At 34.7% G+C, this 14,613-nt stretch overlaps 2 protein-coding genes across 2 annotated transcripts; both read right to left on the bottom strand.

Annotated features, from left to right (window-relative positions):
- Positions 1–5,677: 5,677 nt before the first annotated feature.
- LOC111192128 (testis-specific serine/threonine-protein kinase 6) lies at positions 5,678–6,922 on the bottom strand. The gene has a single exon (XM_022668696.2). It carries the CDS (start codon positions 6,799–6,801, stop codon positions 5,731–5,733), a length of 1,071 nt encoding a protein of 356 aa, XP_022524417.2. The 5' UTR covers positions 6,802–6,922; the 3' UTR covers positions 5,678–5,730.
- Positions 6,923–8,738: 1,816 nt separating this feature from the next.
- On the bottom strand, positions 8,739–12,005 carry LOC103047674 (coiled-coil domain-containing protein 127-like). The gene is made up of 4 exons (XM_007242103.4): positions 11,935–12,005; positions 11,292–11,364; positions 10,490–10,615; positions 8,739–10,004 (listed from the first exon to the last, which is right to left on the bottom strand). The coding sequence occupies exons 3-4, from the start codon at positions 10,608–10,610 to the stop codon at positions 9,328–9,330; spliced, it is 798 nt and encodes a 265-aa protein (XP_007242165.2). The 5' UTR covers positions 10,611–10,615; positions 11,292–11,364; positions 11,935–12,005; the 3' UTR covers positions 8,739–9,327.
- Positions 12,006–14,613: the final 2,608 nt, after the last annotated feature.

Here is a 14,613-nt window from a genome sequence, read left to right as displayed (position 1 = left end):
TTCAGGTCATTCATGCTGATATTCTGTTGAAATGTTAACCAGAGCAGAACATCATTCAGTCACACTTGAGCACATCTAGACTACATTGTTTTATCTTGTAACACAAGCTTATTAAAATGTTAAAAATTACCTTATAAAGCTGTGCCCTTTAGGTACTAATTGTGATGCCTCTACAATGCAAACCTTAATGAATAGTTCTAGCTGTAGACTTGTAACGTATAAATGCCTCAACCTCATTGCAATGGAGTCTATTATTATCAGGTGGGGAAAAAAATAAGAGACCACTTAAAAATGATGAGTCTTTAATTTTGCCAAATTAAAAACCTCAGGAATATAATCAAGAGGAAGATGGATGATCACAAATCATAAAACCAAGCTGAACTGCTTACATTTTTGCTCCAGGAGTGGCATAAAGTTATCCAAAAGCAGTGTGTAAGACTGGTGGAGGAGAACATGCCAAGATGCATGAAAACTGTGATTAAAGAACAGGGTTATTCCACCAAATATTGATTTCTGAACTCTTAAAACTTTATGAATATGAACTTGTTTTCTTTGCATTATTTGAGGTCTGAAAGTTCTGCATCTTTTTTGTTATTTTAGTCATTTCTCATTTCTGCAAATAAATGCTCTAAATGACAATATTTTACTTGGAATTTGGGAGAAATGTTGTCTGTAGTTTATAAAATGAAACAACAATGTTCATTTTACTCAAACATAAACCTATAAATAGCAAAACCAGAGAAACTGATTCAGAAACTAAAGTGGTCTCTTATTTTTTACCAGAGCTTTATGCAAATTAAGTAAGCCATTACAGAATATAATTTATTTATATAAAAGTCTTAAAAAAATAATTGTTTGCCCTAATCTAAAATTATTTTGCAACATAGTATAGCTTAAAATACTTTTAAACTTGTATAATTCTCCACTGGAATTCTCGCAGTGAAAAGGCCTGCAATCTGCATATTCAATTCACTTGGGCAGTTTTGTGTTGTTTTTGTCATTATGGATTTTGGTTGGCTTTGCTTTAACTGTGTGTATCTATGTGTGTGCAGATCATTTACTCTACAATTCAGGAACTGATTCATGTAAAGTTTTCTACCCTGGTTTATTATGCAAAAAAATGTACCTTAAATTTAATGTAATTAATTCATTTTAAATTTCAACTCATTTTGGTTGTTTAAAATGGTTATGAATAGCACTGAAAAGGGTTTAAATATTAAATGTTAAGTCTTTCATGATGGTCATATTGACACACAGTTTTAGTCATTTTGAAGGACATTACAATATATTTCTGCAAATCAAACTAAAACTGTTAATGTAATAATTATTTCAGGCATTTTTATTATATAAGTGATATAGTCTATTTTAAGACACCATCAGTTATCAGCCTAATGTTTCTGTTTCCAGAGTGCTTTGACAGCATTCATACCAGAAATCAAGTATTTTGAAGCCATTATTATTATTTTTATTATTTATTATAATTACTTTATATTATCCTTAAAAAGGATATGCCTTTTTCTTGTGCACTTATAACATTTTTTTCCCGAAATTTAAACACATTTAGAGCGTGTTAAGTACCGTGTAATTATTTTATTATTTGATAATGGATACATTATAAATATAAATACATTTTGTGTTTAGATATGTTTAGAAAGGTAAAATGCATAAGTCTTTTTCAGTATTTTAAAGATACCCTCTTCAAAAGATAAATAACCCAATTTAATAATCAGATGAATTATTTGCATGTTTTTCTTTTTTTGCTTTATATGGCCTATGTAAAATTGCTTTAATTGTCAGATAACTTCTTGAATGTAACAGATAAATCTTCATATGTAACGTGAATATAGCATGCTGCCCCTACACAATCAGTCCACTAACAGCAAACTATACAAAAAAGACTTACCATAGACACTGCTTCCCAAGTTTAGTCTAAAAAACTGAGCATTCACTTTCTTATTCTTTTATTTTGTCCTTGAACAAGAAAAGACCTAACCTAACCTGTTGTACTGGTTATTCCAGATTTTAAGAACAGAAGGTACATTGACACACAGTTATGGAATAGATTGGGTGTGGCAGTCAAATCTAAATGAAGTATTTAAGTCAAGAGGCTTTTATTGTCATTTAATCTGAGTACGGAATTACATTCCTCTGGAACCATGGTGCAACATGGAACAACAATACAATAGAAAAACATAAACTGCCAAAGTGTAACGATAGTGCAATATATTACTAAAACACTACAATAAATACAACAAATACAACAGACAAGATACCATGTCAGAAGATTGAAGAATGTGGAGTAAAAGTCATCATAGTGGTTATTCATCAGAAAAAATAAACAATATATGCAATCTGTTACCTTACTTTAACTTTCATCTAATTATTTTCCTAATATGTTTAGTTAAAATGTGATGATTGTTTGAATAAAGCCTCAAAATTTGCAAAACTTTCTTCAGAGCTGCTCTTACAATTCCCAGAAGGAACTAGGCCTAATAATAACCTTGATATTCATCAAATATATGAGCAAATCTCGAATATGATTACAATTTTTAGTTCGTTAGTTTTTTTATATGGAAACAGAAAGCACAATTTTAATAATGTGCAAGATACTGTTTCCTTTACATTTAATTTTTAAATGTGTTTATTTTTGTTAAATAATAAGCAACAGTTCTTCCTCTGTACATGCATTTTTTATATTAAACATGGTGCACAACACATGACCTCCTTATATTTTGGTTAAGGAAAAGTGTCAAATATGAAAACCACTGCAACATAAAACAGTTATTTACAGGTTTCTGACAAAAGCAAATGTCTATCTACTGAAATTCACTCTGGCAGCTTCTATATGTAAAAATCTTGATAATCCCGTTTAGAAAATGGCATTAAAATAGTAATTCAATTAATCAAATTATTTCGATTAAACTCCCATCCCTAGGTGGAACCATTTAAAAAAAGCTATTCTGTTAAATGTAATGTGTCCCAATTGTGTACTAATTTGTAATACTAGATGTTGAGTATTAATATGTATTATAGATAAATGAGTTACAATTGAGTACACTCAAAAATCCACAATGCATACACAGAACCAGTCTGTTTTTGAGTGTGGTTAATATGGATACCATTATACCACAATGCATTGCACAATGGAAATGAGCTACTCACATATCGTCACTGTCCAATGAACACACTTATCTCCAAAACAGCAACTTTACAGGAGAGAGACAAAACCATGTAAACTTTCTATGGAAGTCAATGTAAAAAGAGTCTATTTCAGGTAATTTTGAAGATTTTCAATTGGTCCATTCATCAAGAAATTCGACGAAAATGGAGATAAGTTTTTTTTCATATAGAACAATTACTAAAATAAAGTGAGTGCAATGGCGACGATAGCAGGAATGTAGAAGTTGAAGTAGGCGTAATGATTCACGACTTCCATTATTATTTGCATTGTCCCAGGTTTACCTTAACCTACCAGTTAAGAAAGATGCATTTTGCATTATTTTGCACATGGACACCATAGAAATCATGGAACATTCCACAGAGAGAAGTTGGACGGTGCTAAGTATGCGACTATGTATGGGAAAACGATCTTTCCCAACCATCCATGTAAGAAATGACTTGTGGTGATGTTTCAGTTTTAATGTTCAAATAGAAATGTAGTATTATTGTGTAGTGATGTTCGATATGCAAAAGGAATTGTTCGCTCAATATACAAATGAGAAACAAGTGATACCAGTAAGTATTCTGGAGATGATGAGTGGGTAAAAAGTTCTTGAATGGTGTGTTGTGAAATGGTGACCAACATGTCAGACTGTGAGGGGATTAGATGGAATATAGTGAAGGTAATCGACACCAGGAGCAGTACAGATGTTATCTGTTTTTGATGTTCAAATCCTTAGTAGTACTGTCCTATGGAGAGTCCTTCTCAGTAGTCTATTGGTCACACATAAGGAGCAGTCTAACAAGATTTAATAGAAATATAATGTGGGAATGCCATGTGGTGACATAAGAGTGTAAAAATTTTTTTGGGTACTTATCAGGAGTATAGTTATTATACTATCCTATACTCAAGGGTTAAGGTACTAAACTAATGAAAAAAAAAGACTTTTAACGATTGTTTATAGGATTAGTTCAGACACAAGTGGAAATACAAAAGCAGGCAAAAAGTAAGTTCTGAATAATATAACCCCTTTTAAACCAGTCTTTTGCAACCCTAATTCCACCTACTCTACTACTGGGCCTGAGGTCAGCATAGAGGGGCATTATATTAGATAAAGAAAAATAAATACATAAATAAATAAATGTGCAGGGCAGGGGCAGCGTGGCATACTACCATTCTAATACCTACACTGCCATCTAGAGGAAACATTCTGGAGTTACACTCTGTATATATATATATATATATATATATATATATATATATATATGTATATATATATACAGAGTGTAACTCCAGAATGTTTCCTGGATGTATATATTAAAACTTACGTGAGAGGGTATCTGAATTTGTTTAATTATCATTTTACACCTAGTCTTCCAGTCTTCCACAACTTTTTACTATAACAGCACTATCGTTTACTTTCGATAATATATACCAAAAATATTTTGTTTTATGGTTCAAATGTTCACTAAATATACCATAAAATATGGATTTACCTCAATATTTAGTCCAATGTCCTTCATGAAAGTCCGGGTGTCCTAAACCCGTTGGCAATCCACCAGCAGGTGCTCTATTGTTTCATGTTCGCTTAGTAATCCATAAATATCTTTTTTATTTATTTCTTGCACCTAGTATACTTCTCTCACTCATACATGTGATAAAGCTCAGATCGTCCTTAAGATAAAGGAAGCCTTTCAGATTTATGGATGATTGTTTGCCAATAAAATCCAGCTTGTGACAGTCAATTAGCCTAACTTTGGAATTAGCTAGATATGTAATCAAAGTGTGAGAAAAAAAATCTCTATATATATGCCCAACCTGCCTTGATGTGTCTAATCAGCCAATAACTATTTAATTTTCAAATTGTGTTTATTAGTTTAGGATTACATGACTTACTGTAAGATATAAGTAGTTTAAAGCAGTTTCTTAACCCTGATCACTGCCCTAAAAAAGTGTTTTCCACAGGATCTAACTGATCAGCTAATAAACAACCCTTTATTGAGTTTACCTTTTAAAATATCTTCGCCCCCTGTGGACCATAAATCAATCATTGTGTATATCCAGCAGTGTATTAGACACATTAAACTCCCACTTATTTCATTAAAGTGCCTTAAATCATAGAAAGCTTTAAAATAACAGTGGGAATATGCAGTAATAATAATAACCAAATATGTTATAATCATTTAAATATTACTTGATAATTGAGGTTGTAAAGTGACTTTTACTTGGATGTAAATAATAAACAAAAGAACAGAAAAAAAAGTAATTTCACAAATGTTGTTCCAAATCACCATAGGGGGGATTTTGATTCATATTAGCAAACGTGCCCCCCCCCCCCCCCCCCCCTGTCAAACACACTACTACGCACTTGTTGTTTGCAATGAGATAAAGCATGAACTTCGTGTTCTGAAAAATTATGATGATTCTGTTTGAAGGTGATTATTTTACAGCCCCCCTTCCCACACCCCCACACATGTTTTTATACAACAAAAATCGAGTTAATAAAACAGATAAAACATTTATAGTATTGTGGTGTTTTTTATTTTTATTTTCAATGAAAGCCTATGGTCCTAAGTTCTAATGGTCCTTCTAAATATCTTCTTAAATACCGATCTTAATGACTGAGAGGGTCTGCAAAGTGGTGAAAAAACTTTAGTTGCTCTTTTAAGTGCAGCACGAAGTGAAGTTTGGCTGGGGCTGATGTCCTCCTCCTCCATCTTCTCCTCGGCATTCTCGCTTCTAATATCTTCACTGCTCTCGCCCTCCTGTTCTTCATCCTTGTCAAGAACGTCCACAACAAACCTGCCTACAATAGAACTTTCTCGCCTCGCCTGCAGCCAAGAATGCTTCGCTACTTCTTCCATTGAAGGGCGGGCGCTAGGATCGTAGGTGAGCATGTGTGATATGAGCGAGCGACAGGACTTATCCATGGTGGCTTCAGTTGGATATGTTATTGGTTCCTTCTGAGCACGCATGACATTCTTCAGGCGTTCACCATAGAACGGTAATTGCCCCGTGATCATTGCAAAAAGAACGATGCCCAAGCTCCATACGTCGCTCTTCTTAGGGTCATAGCTCTTACATCCAAGCACCTCAGGTGCAGCATAAATCATGGTGCCAACACTGCTGTCGGAGAGTTCAGTAGAGCCTTTTGAAAAGCATGCAAGACCAAAGTCGGTTAGTTTGATTTGGTTGTCAGCTGTGAGCAGGATGTTGTCAGGCTTCAGGTCTCGATGTGCGATGTCCTGTTGGTGGAGGTAGACCATGGCACTGACGAGTTGGGAGAACCACTCTCTGGCCTGGTCCTTGGGAAGACATCCGAGCTCTACGATCTTATCATGAAGATCTGTTGCGGCCCGCTCCAACACGATAAACACGCGTTTACTAGGCATTTCGTAAATGACGTGTGTTTCTAACACGTTGGCGATATGAGGGTGCCTCACTTTTCCCAGAATGGCGAGCTCCTGCAGCAAATATTTCTCTGCCCACTCACAATCCTCCTTTCGTAAGTTAACTACTTTAATGGCCACCTTCTTTCGGTGCCTTTTAGATTTGGCAAGCTTAACCTGTGAGAAACAACCGGTACCGATATTTTTCAACACCTTGAAGCCCAAGCTTCTCAGTACTTTGTCAGTATCCATTGTTATTCTTGTGATTTGGAGCAGTAATTAGGATGTGCACTCACTCTCTACACACCTGATATCAGTGATTTCAGTTCAGTACACGTGCTGTCTGATAAACAGCTGAATCCAAACTGAGCCTGATGGAGAAAGGCCCCTTATATATGGGAGAGTGGAGTTCCATTCGCCTATGACGTCACAGCCAGAGCGCTTTCTATGACGTCATAGTCGAATGGAACGCTCCAGTATAAGGCGCGAGCCTGCGAGACCTCTCTCACCGCCTCAGCTTGCTGGGCGTGGCTTCGAGTGTGCTGGGCGTGGCCTCCAGCGTGTTGGGCGTGGCTGGAGGCTCCGGCTCCAGCGAATGTCACAATAAAAGTCTTCCGTGATTATGTATTATATAAAAGTCTACAGCGCAAGACAGGGAGACCTCATTCACCACAGCTCTATTTCTCTGGCGAATGTCACAATAAAAGTCCTCCGTGATTAAAAAGGCTCATGGATGTCATAAAATTCTGAGTCAATAATAATATTAAAGTCAATAATGAAAGATTATGTATATTACATAAATGTCAATATAATAAAAGGCGTGTAGTGTACCATGAATAAATAACTATCTTTATTCTTTAATTTCTTTCCCAGGATGGGAAATGTTTAATTGTTTTAAATAACCAAAAAAAAATGTGGTTGCAATGTTCCACTTAAATTAAAAATATATCCCAAAATATATTACACAATTATTGTTTATTATTTAACTGCTATATAATAAAACATACTACATTTATTACACCTAATGTTCCCCCCATATGGCATTTTAATGTTCTTGTAGCATGTATTCTGGACAATCTGTATGCACATTCAATTAAATTTTTAAATAAACACATGACAATTAACGATTTAGTTAATATATTGTCTCAGTTTCACAAGCTACAGTTACTGAAATTATTAAGCTTTAGCCCCAACCTAAACACAATCCACATGCATGACTGCTATCTGGTAAATCAATGAAATTTACTCAGTTCACAAAAACATGTAGAGCTAAAGAAGGTCTCTAAACATTCCTGCAAATTTCCAACGCAGAAACAAGTTAACAAATAGAATAGCTATCTATTAGGGGAATAGCTAGCTATAAGGGGTACCCAACCTTTTTTACACCACTTTATTATTTTGGTTGCTGCCAATATAGTAAACAGCTGTGGCCCATCAGCTTCTTTGGTGTGACTGATAGCAGTTCATGTTAGTGTGTATTGGAGCACCATGGCATTAGCCATGCAGCACTTGTCTGGAGCACTTTTACCTATCTCAGCTGAACTTGGACCACTGAGTATGAATGTGAGACACAAAGTTTAATATGACTTACAGTAAAATGTTTTAAAAATTAAAATACATATTTGGTTTAATTCTGTGGAATTCTATATATTTCCTGTATCCTAAGCATTTTGCGACATCACTGACTCCACTAGATGTAACACAAAATAATTAAAAGCTGCATTATAAGGGGTGTCCAAAAAACTTTGGCTGCCTAGTGTGAGTTTGATCAATGTGGGATGATTTCTAATTTTAAATGATTGTTTGGTAACAAATGACTATTAAAGTATTTGTTTTATAAAAGGAATACAAGACAAGAAATTCACAGAGAGAATATAATATATAATATTTGTATTGTTTTTTACTACACTATGTTTGCATCCCCGTCAAAACTATTAGCCGCAGCCTCCAATGAAATTATCCGTCTTGTAGTCCTTCAGGCTCCAAGTTTTCTCCATCTATCAAACCCATTGCCCATATACTCTTTCGTGAATAGTACAGTGTTTTTTATTACATTTTTGAGGTGGTTCATGTAATAAAGCAGGATTTTTTAAACCCTGTAATAAATTGGGTCAGTTTGGTCAGTGCTCTAAACCCTACTCCATGCCTAAATATAAAATAAAACAAAGTGACACGTTTTAAGTGCAGTCCCAAACCTTTAATAACTATTCATTAGTGTTCAGACCACATAATTCATAGCAGACATAAAAAAAAATCCTCTTATCTAAAAAACAGACTTAGACCCTTAGAGTATTTCAAAATTAAAAAACACAAATTACAGCATTACAGATAACAAGATATCTAGATAAAATTCAGCTTCACGGAACAGTCATTATCTAGATATATATATAAAAAAAACATGCATAAATTAGGGGTGCACCAATCCAATACATAATACCAATACATAAACTTAAGATTGCATATTGACACCCAGTACAATTCCAATAAGATAATTGAATTAATTAACCGCATACCTCACCATGTGAGACAAAAGGCATTAGGATTTACCTTAAAGCTTTTGTACTAACTTATAAATATACTGATTTACTATTTGGCTGTTCAGGACCCATTGTCCAGGACCTTTGCACAGTATCACAATTTAAAAAGTTCACAAAATCTGATCTGTTTTGTTTTTGGATATTTCACAAACTCTGCTGTCCCTGATCACTAACTACACTGTGGCAGAGACTGGAGGACATGTGCACAGACTAATGTACCTTGTATCAAAGAGCCAGTTCATTAATAATTACGGTCATTAGGTATAGCACCTTTCAGCACCTCTTCTATCTTCTTGTGTTTCTGCAGGGTGATCTGCTGCTTCCAGTACTCGAGATAGAGCCACATCAGTCTCCCATTTCTAGCGTCCCTCGGGTTATCAGGGTTTACACAGTAATTCTCATAATGAAAAATGTTGTCAAGAGCCTCCTTTAAGTTCAGCTTTGGCTCCATGGGGTCATTGGCAACCATGTCCAGCAGGTCCTTCTGGATCTGAAACACTTCCTGCCAGAGGTCAGGCCTGGTACACATTATTACCTGCCTTTTTTGCAGCTGGGGCTCAACTTTGGCTAGGAGAAGCTTGGCTCTCTGATCTATCTGCTCAACCTCATTCTGAACCTGGTGTAGGGTTGTCACCATGCTCTTCTTCTTCTCCTTCTCCTTGTAGTACTCTTCCAGCTGTGGTATGCTTTTCTCTAGCATGTTGTTTTGCTTCTGCAGCTGCTCGTGCTTCTCTTCCAGTTGCTCGTGCTTCCTCTGCAGCTGCTTGTGCTGCTCCTGAAGCCGCTTATTTTTCTTGAGCTCCTCCATTAGTTGGGAGTTCTTGAGATTCAAAGCTTTATGGAGGTTAAGCCTTTCTTCCTTATCCTTGTCCAAAGTTCCTTTGATATTTCTCTGGAATACACCAACGATGATCCTATCTAAGGGAAACAATTAATTGCATTAATTGCATATTTATAATATTTTATTCAGTTATACAGCATATTTATAGTACTCCTGATCAAATTCCCTTTTAAATACTCTTTTACATTAATTTTAATACAAAAAAAACACACATTATATAGCAAAAAGTAATCACTCGTCTTCCACCAAATGCTCATGAGCCTGATTGACATAATTTTTAATCCATAGGGTTTAATATGATGTAGGCCCACCCTTTGCAGCTCTAACAGCTATAAAAGCTTTTCACCAGGTTTAGGGTTGTGTTTATTGGAGCTTGAAATTGGGCAAAATCTCTTGCCCAGGATGGCACAACTTAGGTTATTAGGTTTAGGAGGCAAACACTCTTTTACACAGCGCTAGATTGGTTTTGATATTAAAGTTTGTTTGATAATGGGAAAATATAGTTCTTCATGGCATTATATGGTTGTGCATCATTCTAGACTTTACGTAAAAGATTACTTACCAAGGACAAAACCAAGCAGTACGCCACCTGCTATTTGAACCCAGTTCCATCCGCTTCCACCTCCACCTGGTGGCCCTGGGTTTATATTGTTGTTGTTGGGTACATTGTTCTGATTGTTCATGAGGTCTTAAAAGAAACAACAAAGCACTGTTTTACTTCTGAGAGCTGCATTTTCACGTAGACGCAGCTAGTTTTGATAGGCCCTGCTTTAAGAAATCTGTTGTCAAAATCTCTTAAGTAACTCTTCTTTACTCAAGTGAAGGTCTAAAGGAAGGACTTCTTCTTTTACTGAAGTAATATTTAACCTTGGGTGTTTATACTTTTAACTCAAGTGCATAGTTTGTGTACTTTGTCCTCCATTATTCAGAAAAAAAATTCACATGGCTACGTCATATTGAAATGACCACTTGAAGATACTGGAATATCTGGGTAGAAATGCTTTATAATGTAAGCATTTTTCACCCCTCCACGTCCAAAGGTTGTCATGTAATCCTAATAATACATTTTCACAATGTTCAAGGTGTAAACCTACCACAGAGGATTAATGCTGCTTATATTGGCTTATACAAAATATAGGCTTAATGAAAAAAATAAGGTGTGGCTGTTCATTCCAACCACAAATCAATTCTGTGTGTGTGAAGTGTGTGTGTGCATTCATTTGAAGGCTCCTACATACAAACATTTGGAAATACAGTGTATTCATTTTCAAGCAACCTCATAAGTTCCCAGTTCACTTAAGCACACCATGTTTGACTGAGGATGCAGAACCTAGCTGTACTAGCATGTACATATCTGGCCATACCTGCTTTTTCTGCAGCTGTTGAGAAGATGTTTAGTGTTGCAGGTGTAATACTCGGGCCAGAACGATGCCGTCTCTATAACAAAACATTTAAGGAACTGTTGACTATTAGATACAGTAATGACAGTCTGTAATGTACCTTAATAAATTATAATTGCATTCACCAAAACATTGTTTCATTTGTTTACTTTGAAATGAAGATAGTGCTAATTATTAAACATTAAAGGAATGTATGCTTAATGTCTTAGTGTCTGTACTTCCATTTGGAAAAAAAAAATATGTTAAAAGTATCACATTCTCATTGATATATGTGATTAGAATAAATTTCTCTGATCTGCAATAAATTTAAATTCAAAGCTTCCAAAGAGGTAAGTCCAAATATGCAAAAACACAACCTCACTGCTAATGAAATGTTTCTCTTTATACATTTGTTACATTACATTTTTGTCATATCTAATTGGTCAAACTGAATACTGAAAACAAATGTCAATAATAAACACTGCAGTTTGGCCGACTAATGGCCTCATTTTCTCTGGTAGCAGACCCCACAAAACCCAACAAATCTGGCATATTTATTGTATAAAATCACAAATTTCACCCCCTCAACCCACAAGTTACAAGCAGTAACCATTCAAAGAAAACTTACCGTTTATTTTAATCCCAGTACTAAGCAGAGAAGGAAGAGCTAAAGTATTGAGTGTTCAAGATCACACGTTATACTGGTTATACTGGAGTGTGGCAAAGAAAGGAGGAGCTTATGTAAAACAGGTTTATTAAAAAAAAGAGGTTAAAGTGTATTTAGCTTTACCTCTGCATATCAGTGTGGAGGAATTGCTATACCATGTGCTCTCCGAAGTAGTTAGCAGGGAATATACACTCTCTATATATATACATCTCTAGAAAATATTAAGAGACCATTTCTGTTTCTGAATCAGTTTCTCTGATTTTGTATTTGTATTGTAATTTATTTGAGCATTTATTTGCAGAAAATGAGAAAATGCTGTGAAAGAGTTTTCAGACTTTAAATAATGCAAAGAAAACAAGTAACAAGTTTATATTCATATGGTTTAAAAGTTCAGAAATCAGTATTTGGTGGAATAACCCTGGTTTTTAATCACAGTTTTTGTGCATCTTGGCATGTTCTCCTCCACCAGTCTTACACAATGCTTTTTGAATAACTTTATGCCACTCCTAGTGTAAATATTCAAGCAGTTCAGTTTGGTTTGATGGCTTGTGATCATCCATCTTCCTTTTTGATTATATTCCAGAGGTTTTCAATTTGGTAATATCTAAGAAAATCATAATTTTTAAGTTGTCTCTTATTTTTTCCAGAGCTGTATGTATCAGTATAGACTAATAACCGGAGTAGAGTAGCTACTGCTTGTAACATGAACATGCTAAACACAATTATATATAGTTATTTATCACGTTATATGCTGATGACAACAGCAACTTTCACACTTTTTATGCACAGGATCCTTAAAGGCACCAGGTTTAAAAGCAATCGAGTGGCACAAACTACTGTAAGGTTGTTGGAATTGGTTGGTGTGATGAAGTGGGTAACACCACTACCTGCCAGTAAGCTACCACATCATGTGGGAGACTGTGGTTCAATTCCCAGTGTGAGTGACAGTGCTGTGATACACCAATTACTACATCGACCCTTTTCTAATATCAGCAACCTTGTAAGTTCTGAATAAGAACGTCAGCTAAATGCCGTGAACAATTATAGTGGTGTGAATTTATTTAAAAATAAAGATGAATTACAACAATATTCTGTGATTAATCACAAGTTAAAATCCTCATACTTGAATTCTGGGATTTGGCATTAACACAACTTTCACATGCATGTATCTTTGTATTTTTCCAGATAGACTGAGTAATGATGACATTTATCACCTAAAGATTCTATTGGTCACAAGCAAGGCGGCCATCACCAAATGCTGGCTTCAAAAATAACCCCCTACAGTTGGTACTTTTCTCACCATTGTTAAACAATTACTTTTAGAACAGATGATCTTTTCAGATGGAACTGGGAGAAAAAAGATGGGGTAAATGGTGCATTTATTTACCCAAACTGAAAGATAGCCCATATTACCTTTTGATTAAAATATAGTATATGGAACTGTCAAACCCAGCTATTCTGTGACCTCACGTGTAATTTTTTTTTTCCTTTTTGTTCTCTCATCCTCCTTATTATTTGTTCCCTTTCTCAAAACTGTGACCTGATAACCTATACCAAGTGGATGTTTTGTATTTCAAAATTGTGCATAAATAAAGAGAGATAAAAAAAAAAGTGTAGTACGCATTGCAAACTGGTGAGAGTAAACATTTACATTTCTTTTATTTTTATTGTTTTATTATTTCATAATAGTGCATTTTCAAATATTCTTAAATTTAAAACTCTTAATCTTATAAGTAAAGGTTTTAGAGAAAGCACTAGTATCAGACATGAGGAAGCTTGTGTTAACGAGGAATTAAGCAGGTAGGAGAGAAAACATGGCAAAATTATGTTTTACAGCAGCTGTGAGTATGTCTGTGTGATTTGGGAGGGAGAGAGAGAGACAAGAGAGTGGGGTAAAAGAGTGAGAGTTAGTTTTTTGTGAGATTTATGTCACAATTTAGTATACATAAAAAATAATCTAACTTCTGAACTCTTCTGATCTTCTGAGTAGTGACACTGAGAGACAGTGGTAGTGGGATGCAAAACATTTCAGAGGACAGGGATGGTAAAAATGACAATTAAGAATATGATTGTAGCAGGAGACGCTTCAGGTAATTTTCCTCCACTGAAGATTAATTTATTTCAAAACTATCTTACCCATCAATATGCACAGTTAAAACATGTCAGAGAGTGAGAGTGAGAAATGAGAGAGGCTGCATGGATATGTAAAACAAAATTTTAAAAACACTGACAAACACTTATTTATTTTATGATAAAACAAACAGAAAAGAGACTGAGATTACCCTTTACAATATATCTTTTTATCTGTATACAAAGACACAGATTATTATAATATATATAATCTAATATAATCTCATGCTCTTAGAACTGAAAAGCACATGCTCAAAAGCAGTGGCGTAACTGGGATTTCATGGGCTCCAGTCCCAAAAAAGAATTTGTTATATATATAAATATATTCACAAGTTGGCTCCAGTCAGCACTACATAGACTTCACTGTATAACCAATATTTTTATTATATATATATATATATATATATATATATATATATATATATATATATATATATATATATATATATATATATATAATAAAAATATTGGTTATACAGTGCAGTATGCTTAACAGGGTGTACAGGGTGC

This window comes from Astyanax mexicanus, chromosome 1, assembly GCF_023375975.1.
Source record: "Astyanax mexicanus isolate ESR-SI-001 chromosome 1, AstMex3_surface, whole genome shotgun sequence".
Classification (NCBI taxonomy): domain Eukaryota; kingdom Metazoa; phylum Chordata; class Actinopteri; order Characiformes; family Acestrorhamphidae; genus Astyanax; species Astyanax mexicanus.
The sequence above is the reverse complement of the archived record's forward strand: the minus strand, read 5'-3'. Positions and strand labels throughout refer to the sequence as shown.

Bases quoted from the DNA above. Each gene is read 5' to 3' on its own strand.
- LOC103047674 (XM_007242103.4), bottom strand. From the start codon at position 10,610: ATGAACAATCAGAACAATGTACCCAACAACAACAATATAAACCCAGGG. The intron at 10,005-10,489 runs GTAAGTAATCTT...TGTTTCCCTTAG, and splicing joins ACTGCTTGGTTTTGTCCTTG to ATAGGATCATCGTTGGTGTA.
- LOC111192128 (XM_022668696.2), bottom strand. From the start codon at position 6,801: ATGGATACTGACAAAGTACTGAGAAGCTTGGGCTTCAAGGTGTTGAAA.